We start from the raw sequence: 15,191 nt of genomic DNA, 5'->3' as shown, positions 1-15,191 counted from the left end.
CGCGCGTGACAGAAAAAAAAATTATCGTTCTGCCGTTTGACTTCTGCTTGGCGTGGCAGTTTTGTTTTCTGTTCTGCGATTTGCCAGATTCCTACGCGCACGCGCTGCCTCATTTCCATTCTTGTATTTCGTACCGTGTGTACTCCCGTCCCAACCACATGTTCGTCCATCCTCCTAATACAGAAGGGCACTTTACAAGTTTTTTTTTTTTTTTCTCGTCCTCTCCCTTCCTATGTTTTTAAAACCACATTTCTTTGTGCGTCCAAAATATGACTAGCGGTGTCTAGCATGTGATATTTTACTAACAGTTTCACACAGGGAATAATATTAATGACTAGTCTAATATAAATGACTAGTTTAATATAAATGACAAGTTTAATATAAGTGACTAGTTTAATTCGAATGACTAGTTTAATATGAATGACTAGTTTAATATAAATAACTAGTTTAATATAAATAACTATAAATATAAATGACTAGTTTAATAAATTACTTCAGTCGTGATTTCGGCCACATACACCCAGTAAAAGTGGTTTTTAAGGACTATATTTTTTGATGCAGGAAGCTGTGTGTCTGCCTATAAACATCCTGTATATCTAAGTACATCTAAACTTAACACTTTTGTGTGACATTTCTTTAGAATGCTCGTGTAAATTTATAACCTGTTTATTTCAGAAGTATCTCAGTCTTGAAATTGAGTCATTCTACATCTCAGTCTTGAAATTGAGTCATTCTACTAGATTTGTTGTTTTTGTTTAACACTTTTGTATTGAGAACGTTTTGAAAGAAAAACTTGAAAACTCCAGAAAATGGTCAAGAAAGTAACTGATGACATCAAATGAAGGAAAGTTGCCCCTCAATGTCGTCTAGAAAACAACAGCAGCAACAACAACAGCAGCAAAAAAGATAAAAAACAACTACAACAGCTATGACAACAGCAACTACAACAGCAACAACATTGACTGCAACAGCAACATCAAAGTTAGATTGAGAAATCCTTTTTGACATACGGAGTGCCTGAGTGTGCATTCATTTTCTACGTCTGTGGTTCTTCACCTGTTCAGACCTGCGAGGCAGGATCCCAAATAAATTGGCGCGGAATTAATGAAAAAAATATGCATTGTTCGACTGGTTGAAGTGATTTGAATTCAGCGTTTTCTTCGAGAACTTTCAGTAGAACTGAGGGTTGAGGTGAGTGAGACATTTGGTGGTCCTGTTTTTGTTTTACTCGTCACATTCACAAACTGTGTGATACCCTAACTAAGGCCCGTAGACCATAACCGGTCCTTAAAGTTTCTGCCCATGGTGCATAATGAAGCCTCAGCGGATAGGTTGTATTGGACTTTGCTGTTATGTGGTCCGTGACCTGTGTGTCTGAACTTTTTATGGACCCCCATGCGCTAAATTGGTTGAGGTCCACTGATGCAATCCAAGACTCGGATAAGTAACCAAGGAAGATATTTAAAATAACCTTTTTAAAACAAAAGATTATATATGTGGAAGAACAGCACAATTAGTGCCATATATATCAATACTGTGATATTTATCTCTAACTTTTTCCTATATTTACCACTAATTAATTAACTAATTGGTTAATTTTTTATTGATTCATGTGCTGTCATCGACAATGAATAATTGAGCAAAATTTGAACCTGATATTAGAATGAGAAGTTGGAGAAATAACGTGTACAAGATTTGTACCAGACAGACAGAAAACAGAGTGAGTTGATAGGAGCTTTATAAACAACTTACTCCTTTCAGAACTTGAGATCTATGAGGGTAGGGGATGTAACTCTCATTTGTTTCTTTGATTGACGGTTAACAAGGATGTCATGTGGTCAGCACAGCGAAAAAAAAACGCCTTTCAGGCGTAATTCAGGCACCCAATAGAGTGGACACAGTGGCCGTCCTGAAGATCAAAATCCCAAACGTCACTGGGTTTCTAGTTCGAGATCTCACTTGGCCAGCCACGCCCAACGAGCAGTTAATACACAATGAGAATAATGTCTTTCACATTTCAGAGTAGTTGCCCTTCTTAAGTTTTGTATTCAAGATCTTCAGCATTGAAAGTAAGATAAAGCAAAGCCCAACGCCCAGGAAATTAGATTGGAGACCATGATAGAACAGTTTCATTATGTGCTGAGAACACTCGTGTCCCAACAACACGTGACTTTAACTAGTTAGCATAGTTTGTGTGTGTGTGTGTGTGTTTTAATATCATTATTAAGCAATGATTTCTAGACAGAAAGGGGAGAAAATTTCTCCATTGAAGAAAAATGTTTCCTAGTTTTTGTAAAGGTAAAAGGTCACATGCAATTAATTGTCGAAATGTTCATAAATGTGTAAAGGTCTTTCACTCTTCTTTTCCCGCACTCTATTCTCAAAAAAATCTTTTACCCAGCGCGACGCCACTTCGCTCATCAGATTTGGTCTTCTAATCGGAACCAGTAGCTGGCATTTGTTTACTGAACATACGTGTGTGGGCTCCTAAGTTTATTTACATTTTTATAGTGAGCCTGCTTCATCACTCTTAAATGAAACGGATTTTCTTTTTGGCCTTCACAATTTTTCATTCTTCACAAATTGGCAAGAAAGTGAGTTCTCTTCCTGACCAGCACCTGGCCATTTGTTTACGTCGATCTCCCCCTCCATCTTTGCAATGCCATGTGCTGCACCTGTATCATGCGCATGCGTGAAAAACGTTACTGATCATTTTACAAGGCTTTTATATTAAGTAAATGTATTTTTTGTTGGGCGAGACGTTCTTTTATTTTCTCGCCATCTTTGTGGCCTTCCCATGTAGATCTGCACTGCCATAGTAAGTACCTCTTTCAGGCCTTCCCATGTAGATCTGCACTGCCATAGTAAGTTCCTCTTTCAGGCCTTCCCATGTAGATCTGCACTGCCATAGTAAGTTCCTCTTTCAGGCCTTCCCATGTAGATCTGCACTGCCATAGTAAGTTCCTCTTTCAGGCCTTCCCATGTAGATCTGCACTGCCATAGTAAGTTCCTCTTTCAGGCCTTCCCATGTAGATCTGCACTGCCATAGTAAGTTCCTCTTTCAGGCCTTCCCATGTAGATCTGCACTGCCATAGTAAGTTCCTCTTTCAGGCCTTCCCATGTAGATCTGCACTGCCATAGTAAGTTCCTCTTTCAGGCCTTCCCATGTAGATCTGCACTGCCATAGTAAGTTCCTCTTTCAGGCCTTCCCATGTAGATCTGCACTGCCATAGTAAGTTCCTCTTTCAGGCCTTCCCATGTAGATCTGCACTGCCATAGTAAGTTCCTCTTTCAGGCCTTCCCATGTAGATCTGCACTGCCATAGTAAGTTCCTCTTTTAGGCCATCCAGTCATGGAGAGAATGATGTAAAGCTCGTCTGTTTCTATGGCGAACGGTTAATGACGGTGTCATGTGGCCAGCACAACGCCCAACCTCCATTCCAACTAAAAGCCAGGAACCCACTAGAGTTGGATGGGTTCAGGGGCGTCCTAAAGGAAAATCTCGAAAAGAAAATCTCGAAATTCCAGTCTTCACTCCGAACCTTCGGTTCATAAAACATGGGATTTTCTAAACACTATACAGCCATCAATCTCAGGTCACTCAACTTGGGAAAGGGACCTTGTCATTTATATGGGAAGATGATGTTAAGATCAATATGTTTCTATGGTCTCACGGTCAACGAGGGTAGCAGGCGCCCAGCTTAACGACCAACCACCATTACGTCCCATCGTATGTCAGGTTAGAGTTGGGGGGGGGGGGGAGGAACTCGAGGGGTGTTCTAAAAATAAAAAAAAAGTTAAAATCCCCCGTATTCATCGGCATTCGTACTAGAGACCCTGAGGTTCGTAAGCCAAGCGCTTAACGACTCAGCCACTCCGCCGCAAGTAACATCCTACCAAATCTGAAATGGTCTCCGACTATTGGTCTAAACTGCCTACAGGTTGTGACGTAGCAGGTCAGAGTTCAGGCCTTTTATAGCGAATGGTTTCGGATGCATGCGTTTGAGCGGGCTTTGGGGGGGGGTGAGAGTTCTGTATATTGAAATACGAATGTGTTCAATCTAGTGAGTGAGTAATTCCTCCGTTGTCTCATTACATCCCCGGGAGGATCCTTCATTTACATATTTGTCCGAAAGTCTTCCATGCACAGAGAAAGGCTTTTTGTTTCTCCTGAAGTTTTTTTTTTTTTTTTTTTTTTTATCGTCTAGACTTAGACAAAGAGCTAAAAATATTGCTGGTGATCAGAGTGGCTCATGAAATTTGAAATAGCTTTTTACATTAAACGCACCAAAACAATCCAATAAGAAAAAAAAAACACTCAAATTTATAAGAAAAAAACATTCTTAAAAACAGATTAAATCTTGTTTAAATTGAGATTGTTTCTTGATTAAACACACAAGAGCTTTGTTTAAATGCTTTGTAATTTGTAACATAGTGAATCAAAGAATAAAACTATAAACGTATAACAAATGGAGTGTTTGGTTTTTCACAAACTCACGCGGCCAGTGTGGGTCATCAGCTTGGTAAGCAATGTAGGTCAAAAAGTAGGTTCAGGTATTTTTAGCTTGACGCACGTGAGATGACAGACGAGTGTTACTAGTAACCTAGTATAGCTCTAGACAGACGAGTGTCACTAGTAACCTAGTATAGCTCTAGACTAGACAGACGAGTGTCACTAGTAACCTAGTATAGCTCTAGACTAGACAGACGAGTGTCACTAGTAACCTAGTATAGCTCTAGACTAGACAGACGAGTGTCACTAGTAACCTAGTATAGCTCTAGACTAGACAGACGAGTGTCACTAGTAACCTAGTATAGCTCTAGACTAGACAGACGAGTGTCACTAGTAACCTAGTATAGCTCTAGACTAGACAGACGAGTGTCACTAGTAACCTAGTATAGCTCTAGACTAGACAGACGAGTGTCACTAGTAACCTAGTATAGCTCTAGACTAGACAGACGAGTGTCACTAGTAACCTAGTATAGCTCTAGACTAGACAGACGAGTGTCACTAGTAACCTAGTATAGCTCTAGACTAGACAGACGAGTGTCACTAGTAACCTAGTATAGCTCTAGACTAGACAGACGAGTGTCACTAGTAACCTAGTATAGCTCTAGACTAGACAGACGAGTGTCACTAGTAACCTAGTATAGCTCTAGACTAGACAGACGAGTGATACTAGTAACCTAGTATAGCTCTAGTCTAGACAGACGAGTGTCACTAGTAACCTAGTATAGCTCTAGTCTAGACAGACGAGTGTCACTAGTAACCTAGTATAGCTCTAGTCTAGACAGACGAGTGTCACTAGTAACCTAGTATAGCTCTAGTCTAGACAGACGAGTGTCACTAGTAACCTAGTATAGCTCTAGTCTAGACAGACGAGTGTCACTAGTAACCTAGTATAGCAGTGGTTTAGTATAATGAACGTCGGTAGCCTATTAAATCATGTTTTAGAACATTTTACGTAAATGATAATAAAATATTACAATGTACAATCTTGGTGTGTTTTTGTGTGTGAAATCATCAATAGTTTATATAAGAAACTATTACATCTTTTATATTTATTTATGTTTATAATATATTATTATGAAAAAAAAACTTTGAGTATAAATGTTACAACATTTTAATTGTCTATTCTAATGAGGATTTTCATAAAATGGAAGCAAATCTATAAATAGAAAGCTTTTAGGTGTATCTGGTGTACAGAATAATATATATCAATATAATATAATAATAATAATAAAATAATAATAATGGCAATGTATTCGAATCCGAAGATACAGGACTAGTGCAGTGTTTCGCATGACTACGCAAAAGCCAGTTGGGTGCCTGCACTTTCTTAGCAAGGTCAAATTTGTAATTTAAACCAAAAAAAAAAAAAAAACTTTTAAAAAATCAATTCTTCCTTCTGAATCCGACTTTAATTTCTTATTTCATTTATTTCTTGCATTGCTGCATACTTCAAGGAGACTCTCCAGAAAGCTTTGCTCAATCTTCTTCTTCTTCCTCGTTCTTATTGTTTTGTTGCATTGCTCACATGACTAGACCAATATACGGGATGAACTGCGCAGTGGTTCCAAATCAGACAACTCTCGATATAGTTTTTTTCTATAAGGGTATTATGGAGCCAGTGTTTGTTCGGGCCTCTTTAAAAAAAAAAAAAAAAAGCAGTTTTGAAGGACATGGTCAGCATTCTCTGGTGACTTTCCCCAAAGGCAGATTTCACTAGTTCCAATTTTTAGCTTCCAGAACCTATGTTGTCTCATATATCAAGTTCTTCTGTCAACAGTCCAGCTAACGATTTTTATAGAAGACAGTGTGCAAAATGTTCATGTATGTCTACTTTTATTTTTTCTACTATTTACTGAGTAAAAAAAAAACAGTTGAGTCAGAGAATGAATGAATGAAATGTTTGTAAAATGTTTTTACATGTTTCGGATGTTCCTTCAGAGTTGAAGATAATTAACTTCCTAGTCCAAACCTCCCGTAGGACAACGGGGGGAATCGGAGCGGACAGGGTTTGAACCCGGGAACACCGATAAATCCGAACGACAGTCCAGCACGCACACCGCACACCTAGGCAGATATCCGAGGTCCGAGCCAGTGAGGTCTTTTACCTTCACCTATCCCTTAGTCTGTTGGACTGCTGGGGCAGCATACAACTGCTGAAGCCGTGTTTCAAAGAAAAGACGTAAGCCAAAGTTAATAGTAGAAAAGTTTAAACGGTCAAACCGTTCATAGCTATGCTAAGTTATTAGTCTTTTTTTGGCAGATTCATGCAACCCGCTCCATGCTCTTATTGCATTGGGGAAGTAGGTGCACTGGTATATATTTTCTTTATCGTATGGAAAAAACGAAATGCACCTTTATGTTAGTGCAAGTCTTTCTGGGTATTTTATTAGGTTTTGTTTTTTTCTTTTTGTAAACTATGGTTTATTGTTTTATGTATTATTGCAATTTTTTTTTGCTTTCTCTTGTCTTGAAATGTGATTTTACTAATAGAAAAAAAAATAATAAAAAAATGGCAGTCACAAAGAATCCAGATATAGATTTACATGATGACGTTATCGGTATCTTCAAACCATAGACTTGTTACAAAATTTAACACAAGCTTTCAACGGTTCTAAAATGTTGCTATTTCCACCGAACAGAAACCCTCAAAACATTTTTTTTGTAGAACAAAGATAGAAATAAGTTTAAGTAAAAAAAAAATGGTGGCATCTAAAATTCTAATCAGTTTCTGACTTTGGCTGGAAAGTTTTTGGGTACAAAGGAAGAAGGGGAAAAAAAAACTAGCATAGCGTATTGTCATCGACCGAGAAACCAGGCGAAGTTATCTCCGCGTGGCTATCGCGCGATGAAAAGTCGTAGAGAAGGCAGACGTAGGAAGTTAACAAGTGCGAGCCGCAGAAGTTTCCGCGAATACACAGAACGTGTCACCCTACAGCGTAAATGTCTACGTAGGCGAAACCTAAGGTGGGCTTTCTGATACTTGTTGACCTCTCGGTTTGGACCAGAGGTGGCACTAGTAGCTTACAAATCAAACTTAGATGACTGCCGTGCCGTATGCCAAGTTTATGGCCGTGCGGAGTACATTATTCACCAGTTTCAAGAGTTGGATAAAATCTGACTAGATCTTAAAAAAAAGATGAAATCTGTAATGGGATTATAGAAGTCCTTTTTTTAATAAAAAGTTGGATGAAATCTGACTAGATCTTTAAAAAAAAAAGGTGAAATCTTTTATGGGATTATAGAAGCACTTTTTTTTTCGTAATCGTAAGCAGCTCTGAAACGTTAGATATTTTCTGCTAGACATGGGTATTTCGGATTCCAAATGGATATTTTGATATCTCTGTTTTCTGCATTAATTACGTCAAGGATAAAACTATGGGGTGACGAAATCGAGGCTTCATTTTGCTAATAATAGAATTTGAATTCCAAAGAAGAGTGAAATTTCTTTTCCAAATTTTAAGTGCTTGTCGCCATACCATGGATCATATTTCTGGTCTGGCATGAGTTTAATTAGATAAAAACAATGAACCAGACTCCTAAGCACATTTACCATGTTAGGTCAATAGGAAGGCTAAGAAAATGATAGTGGTTGTCGCGGATGTAACTGAAGGAAGCAAGGCGGAAGTTTTGGTTGTGCATGAATTTTTCCCCCTTATTTTTTTTACAAAGCTTATATCAATTCATTCTGTCTGGTAAAAAGATTGTTCTTGTTATTTCTTCCACACCCAAACTCGGATCAAGCTGAAATTTTGCACACTTATTTCTTTAACCAAACAAAACAAGAATCAATATTTTTTTTAAAAACATATTAGCTAATTAACTTATGGTAATTAATTATTTTACTTGATATCTACTTGATATCAAACATGGGAAAGAAATTGTACTTGACTGATGTGGTAGTATAAGTTGAATTAGTCCCCTTTTTACTCTGTTTTAAAGTTTGAAATTAACAATACATAACTATTACTTCTTATATTTTTATAAGCATGTCTTTAGTACAGTGGTTAGTGTGTTCGATTGAGAAGGCTAAAACCCTCGAGTTCGAATTCAGGCCGTTGAACTTTAAATTATTTTTTTCTATAAATGCATTTAAAAAGCGATCATGGTAATATTCACACAGATAACCCTTTCGTTCTCCCACCTCCCCGTTCCCAACTATTTCAGAGAAGTGATAGGTTGATAGTGCATTAAGCAGGGGCATAGCTAGAAATTTTCCATCGTTTGGGGGCCCAAGGGCTTGACCACTTTGGGGGTCCCTGCATTTTGCGTAATATTTAATTTTTAACGTAAAAAAGACTCACTTTGGGGCCCCCCTCAATTGAGGGCCGGGGGGATTTTCAAATTCTCCCCCCCCCACCCTAGCTACTCCACTGCCATTAGGAAACCTAAAAGCATGCTAAACCAAAAAAAGATTTCTAATCGCACAGATTCATTATTGTTAGCCTAAACTAAACTAGACGTATTGCTAATTTAATGACATGACTGACCCAAGCATATTGATACAACTACAATTAATATAAGCTTTGCTTTTATGAAAGTATTTTTTAACTATTTTCTTGTTTTTCTTTTGAACCAGTGAAGCATTATGTATGTAGCCAATCAAGCCAATGGGTAATGTTTGGTAACAAGAAAAACTTCATTCGAAACATTAACATGGTGTCGGCAGTTTGGATTTACATTTCAAAATGAGGAAGAAATGAAGCCATGTGAGGAAGTTACTGATTTAAAAAGGGGAGAGGGGTACTGCCACTTCTGATCAATGACATGGTATTAAACAAGGAACTTACACAATTATTTTTTCCTAAATGAATTCCTCCATTAAGAAGTTGATTACTTTTTGTAAGAGCAATTACTTGTTATAGAATATTATTTGAATAATTGTAATCCTATTTTACTGCTTTTCTTATTTTCTTGCATACTCTCGACCTCAAAATATATTTCAGCTTGTTTACTATTCTCCCTTTGAAAGAAATTACTTCCCTTGTATTTCTATCGTTGCTGTTTGTGTAACAAGATATTGGTAGAATAAAACATTACCACTGAAACAAAACTTCCACATCTTTAAGATGTAGCAAGCGTGCAGGCCTACCTACAGTCAACATCTACCTGGCTCTCTAAGCAGCATCCACTGATCTACCCTGCTCTCAGGGCAGCATCCACTGATCTACCCGGTTCTGTATCAACACCACAGATCCCGTTCCTTCCCCAATCTGTAATCCACTCTTCCCAACATTTGAGACCTCAGCACCTGTTCTGCTCGAGCTAATCCCTCCTACCACCCGGTAAGGTCCATACAGCTAATTACTTAAATCAACTCACGCACACAGACGTGTGAGTAACAAATTTTCTAGTGCTATCAAACGCTCACGTGCGATAGTTTTTTTTTTTTTGCCATTTAAATTGAGAGAAATTTACAAACAAAAATAAAAAGCAAAAGTGAAGAAAAAATGTTTTTTAGTTTCTCTTGAACTGGAATAAACATCTTGCTTGAATAGAAATGCAGAAACAAAAAAAAAAAGCATATGTTGGCAGAATGTAGTGAGAGGAAGATGTGTGCATCAGACGGGAGTAAAATTCAATAATATCCAGATTTACTAAAATGAAATATTGGTAGCCCAGATTTAGTATGATCAATATTTTTTTAGTCCAAATTGAGTAAAATCAAATACTGTTAGTCCAGAAATAGCTATAGTACAAATATTGTTAGTTCAAGTTAAATAAAATAAATATTGTCTTTTATTACAATACCTTCATATAACCTGGATTCAGGAACGCTGATCTCAGAAATGGCTCTAACTATAAATCTAACGGTTGATGTATATCGCTGAGGAAAAAAAAAACTAGCTCGTTGGTCACTCTAGGAAAACTCTTCCTTGACCGTTATGATTGTTCAAAGTATTTTAAAAAATTTAACTTGGCTAGTGGACTAGGAAATATTTATCTTGAGCTATGCGTCGTCGGGTACTTCCGAGTGTGTGAAGTGTTCATTAAAGAGTTGAAGAAATTAATGTTTAGGAACATTTTGTGCAACGTCTTCTAGGGGTAGATCTAAAGGTCTATCATTAGATCATTATAAAGTCTAGTAGATTTATACATTCCCTTAACCAGGATTCTTTTCTCGGGGGAGGGGGGTGACGCTAGGTAATTTTTTTTAACAAATCTAACATTCCTTGGTTATTAAGAGAAAAATAATCCCTCTATAAGCTGTATAAAGGAGGTATTGTCTTTTTTTTTTAAATGGTATTTTAAAAAATAGTTTTCTTGTTAGTATTTATTTACCTTATGGGCTCAAATTTTTTTTCATCTCAAAGTATGTAAATAGGTCAAACTAAAGTTCAAAGGGAACGAGAATTTTGTATGAACAAAAAACAAAACAAAACAAAGTTCAGTCCATGAGGAACAAACGTGAAACATGTTAAACTTCACCATTTGAGCCTGTCTTACTAGATTTTGAGTACTGGAACCAATGGGTGCACTGTGAAACATGGTACACTTCAAATATTATAAAGTTGTTATTACTCAGTGTATTGCCTGCACGTTGATATCATCATTAAATAAACTCAGAATAATATATGGAAATTTTGTTTTAAGGGTTCCGATAACAAACGTTTTTAGAACCATTCACATTTTAGTCCTGGCGTTGAGTTAGCAGAGCCTCCCGTAACGGCAAAGTAACAATCTTTCACGGTATAAAGTTAGATGAATACCAAAACATAGGAATCAATGTATCTGCCTACAACTTGGCCTTTGTTTGTAAAGATCGTCAATTCAAACATAAGAGATCAATGAACGACTTCACAACATCGAATTTTTCTATTATTTACTTGTCTCAGGCAAGATGAGAGACACCCACACATCATTTCCTGTTCGTGCCAGGAAATTGTCCACATTTTCTGGGATAAACTTTTTTTTATTCACCCAATGGAGCTGAAATAATATTTGAACAAGCAAGAATGACAAAACACTGGTATTTTAATTTCCCCAGCTAAATAGATCAGTAAATAAACCAAATAGACTTGAGATTTTTTAAAATTCTTACAATCAGCTCACACTTTCGTTACTGTTTTAAAAGACAAAAAGTAATAAAAAAATAATAAATCATTTCTTACAATACCTCTGTCAACTGTGAGACAGTATTATTAGCTTGTATAGAGACGCACCATAGTTGACAGACTTTCACGACTTAGTTGGGTTAGAGATTATTTAAGTAAGTATCGTCAGTTGGTGTTAGAACTTCGTAGGGTTAACGTGATTTATAGAAAGAGATTCAACTGTGGCCCTTTTCAGGATTCAGTGTTATATAACAGTTTGAACTTAGTCTTTTTCTACTTGTTACTTGTGTGGGCTTTGTTTCTTGTTAGTTACATTGAATACACCCGCACAAGAAACCCAGACATCTCCAGAGTAATCTGTCAAAGTCAGACTGGCTGCAACAACTACAAGGCAAGGCCTATCACACAACTTCAACTCATAACTTCATGGAACCTCCTGGGTGGGTGGGTGGAACCTATACACGGATCTCGAAAACGGCTCTAATGATTTTCCTAGAAATTTAATAGTAGATGTATATCTTTGGGAAAGGAATTACTAGCTCGTTGGCTCTTTAGTGATAGATTTTTATTTTAGATTTTTTTGTACAACTAGTCCACATTACACCCGCTCTGGTCCACATTACACCCGCTCTGGTCCACATTACACCCGCACTGGTCCACATTACACCCGCTCTGGTCCACATTTCACTCACTCTGGTCCACATTACACCCGCTCTGGAGCACATTACACCCGCACTGGTCCACATTACACCCGCTCTGGTCCACATTACACCCGCTCTGGTCCAAATTACACCCGCTCTGGTCCACATTACACCCGCTCTGGTCCACATTACACCCGCTCTGGTCCACATTACACCCGCTCTGGTCCACATTACACCCGCTCTGGTCCACATTACACCCGCACTGGTCTACATTACACCCGCACTGGTCCACATTACACCCGCTCTGGTCCACATTACACCCGCTCTGGTCCACATTACACCCGCTCTGGTCCACATTACACCCGCACTGGTCCACATTACACCCGCTCTGGTCCACATTTCACTCACTCTGGTCCACATTACATCCGCTCTGGAGCACATTACACCCGCACTGGTCCACATTACACCCGCTCTGGTCCACATTACACCCGCTCTGGTCCAAATTACACCCGCTCTGGTCCACATTACACCCGCTCTGGTCCACATTACACCCGCTCTGGTCCACATTACACCCGCTCTGGTCCACATTACACCCGCTCTGGTCCACATTACACCCGCTCTGGTCCACATTACACCCGCACTGGTCCACATTACACCCGCACTGGTCCACATTACACCCGCTCTGGTCCACATTACACCCGCTCTGGTCCACATTACACCCGCTCTGGTCCACATTACACCCGCTCTGGTCCACATTACACCCGCACTGGTCCACATTACACCCGCACTGGTCCACATTACACCCGCTCTGGTCCACATTACACCCGCTCTGGTCCACATTACACCCGCTCTGGTCCACATCACACCCGCTCTGGTCCACATCACACCCGCTCTGGTCCACATTACACCCGCACTGGTTCACATTACACCCGCTCTGGTCCACATTACACCCGCTCTGGTCCACATTACATTCACTTTGGTCCACATTACACCCGCTCTGGTTCACATTACACCCGCACTGGTCCACATTACATTCACTTTGGTCCACATTACACTCGCTCTGGTCCACATTACACCCGCTCTGGTCCACATTTCACTCGCTCTGGTCCACATTACACCCGCTCTGGTCCACATTACACCCGCTCTGGTCCACATTTCACTCACTCTGGTCCACATTACACCCGCTCTGGAGCACATTACACCCGCTCTGGTCCACATTACACCCGCTCTGGTCCACATTACACCCGCTCTGGTCCACATTACACCCGCTCTGGTCCACATTACACCGGCTCTGGTCCACATTACACCCGCTCTGGTCCACATTACATTCACTTTGGTCCACATTACACCCGCTCTGGTCCACATTACATTCACTTTGGTCCACATCACACCCGCTCTGGTCCACATTACACCCGCTCTGGTCCACATTACACCCGCTCTGGTCCACATTACACCCGCTCTGGTCCACATTACACCGGCTCTGGTCCACATTACACCCGCTCTGGTCCACATTACATTCACTTTGGTCCACATTACACCCGCTCTGGTCCACATTACACTCGCTCTGGTCCACATTACATTCACTTTGGTCCACATTACACCCGCTCTGGTTCACATTACTATCGTGGGCATTTGTGGACCTTCATAGTGGAAGTAAAAAACACAACTGAATAAAAAGTTGACAACTAATTAAAACTCAATGACTTGATCCAATGGCCAATCTATAGACTTTTGGAAATCGCTTCTATGTGTTCGTGTTTCTGTTTGCCAGTTAATTGGAAGAACAACTTTTTTACAAAGTGTGTATCAACTCACTCTGTCTGTCTGTCTGGAACAGTTTCTGTATACGTTAGTTCTCACACACTCAAATCAAGTTGAAACTTTACACAATTATTTGTTTGACCTACACATAACTCAATAAAAAATTGACCATAAGGTTAGGACTATGAAGGACATGAAATAATCTTCACTTTTACAGAGAAATTTAAACTTTAAAGGCAATGATAAAATAGAGCTGTCCATGGCCCCCTCCAATGATCTCCCTTTAACGAATTTCTTATTGTGAACCATGACTAAACATTTGTAATTATTATTTTACATGCCGTGGCTTATTGATCAGCAACAATATAAACAGCATTTAGTTCTAAAGATACTACAAAAGACTTTCAGATACAAAAGAATGAACCCCGAAATACAAAGTACACCCGCTTTGTCTCTCCCTCTGTATTGTATCTCCAGCCAGCAGTGTTGTTAATATCACTAGACTGGTGTGAACATAGCAAAATAAACAGTCGCAACAGTGTGTTATCAGACAGACAGAGTTTTTGTTTGAGGATGCAAGTGTAAACTCCATGTGGGTCTGTCGTCTTTGTGTTTGTTTAAATAAAATTATAACGCTTAGGCGTGGTGATTTTTCTAGCTTTTAGAAAGTTGTTTAAGAAACATTCCGTCTGTTTTCTTACATCACTTTTCTCATTGTGTCATCACGACATTATAAATTCTATCATCTATTCTGTAGCATTGCCCTGCTCTCAAAGGGTGGGAGAGAGAATATTTTGTTTTATTACATACATGATCCTCTCAGGTCAGAGAGACCCCCCACCCCACCCTCCTTTTTAGGAATTGTTTAAAGACAGTTCAGTCGTGAACTTACCCTTAATGGTATAGAGAAGATAGCCTGGCAGCATAATCTTATCTAATACAGATGTTACTTCAAAAAAAGAAGATGATTACGTCCTAAGCGTCATGCATTTGGTCATGCATGTTAACCAATGACTTAAATTTTTCCAAGTTACTGGTTTTCCTGGCTAGCTCAGGCAACCCATTCCATGCTCTAATAGCACTAGGGAAGAAGGAGCATTTGTACAAATTTGTCCTAGCTTATGGAATGAGGAATGTGCCTTTATCTTTGTATCTTTCTCAGTATGTTATTAGATTTTGTTTTTGTATTTGAAGATAATATGGTTCAGTGTTTTATGTATAAGG

At 39.0% G+C, this 15,191-nt stretch overlaps 1 protein-coding gene across 1 annotated transcript; it reads left to right on the top strand.

Annotated features, from left to right (window-relative positions):
- The first annotated feature begins 11,466 nt into the window (after window positions 1-11,466).
- LOC129923180 (DNA-directed RNA polymerase II subunit RPB1-like) lies at window positions 11,467-13,880 on the top strand. The gene is made up of 2 exons (XM_056013074.1): window positions 11,467-11,480; window positions 12,158-13,880. The coding sequence occupies exons 1-2, from the start codon at window positions 11,467-11,469 to the stop codon at window positions 13,878-13,880; spliced, it is 1,737 nt and encodes a 578-aa protein (XP_055869049.1).
- The last annotated feature ends 1,311 nt before the right edge of the window (window positions 13,881-15,191 follow it).

Source organism: Biomphalaria glabrata, chromosome 15 (genome assembly GCF_947242115.1).
Source record: "Biomphalaria glabrata chromosome 15, xgBioGlab47.1, whole genome shotgun sequence".
Lineage (NCBI taxonomy): Eukaryota > Metazoa > Mollusca > Gastropoda > Planorbidae > Biomphalaria > Biomphalaria glabrata.
Note: the sequence above shows the minus strand (reverse complement) of the source record. Positions and strands in the feature narration are given on the sequence as shown.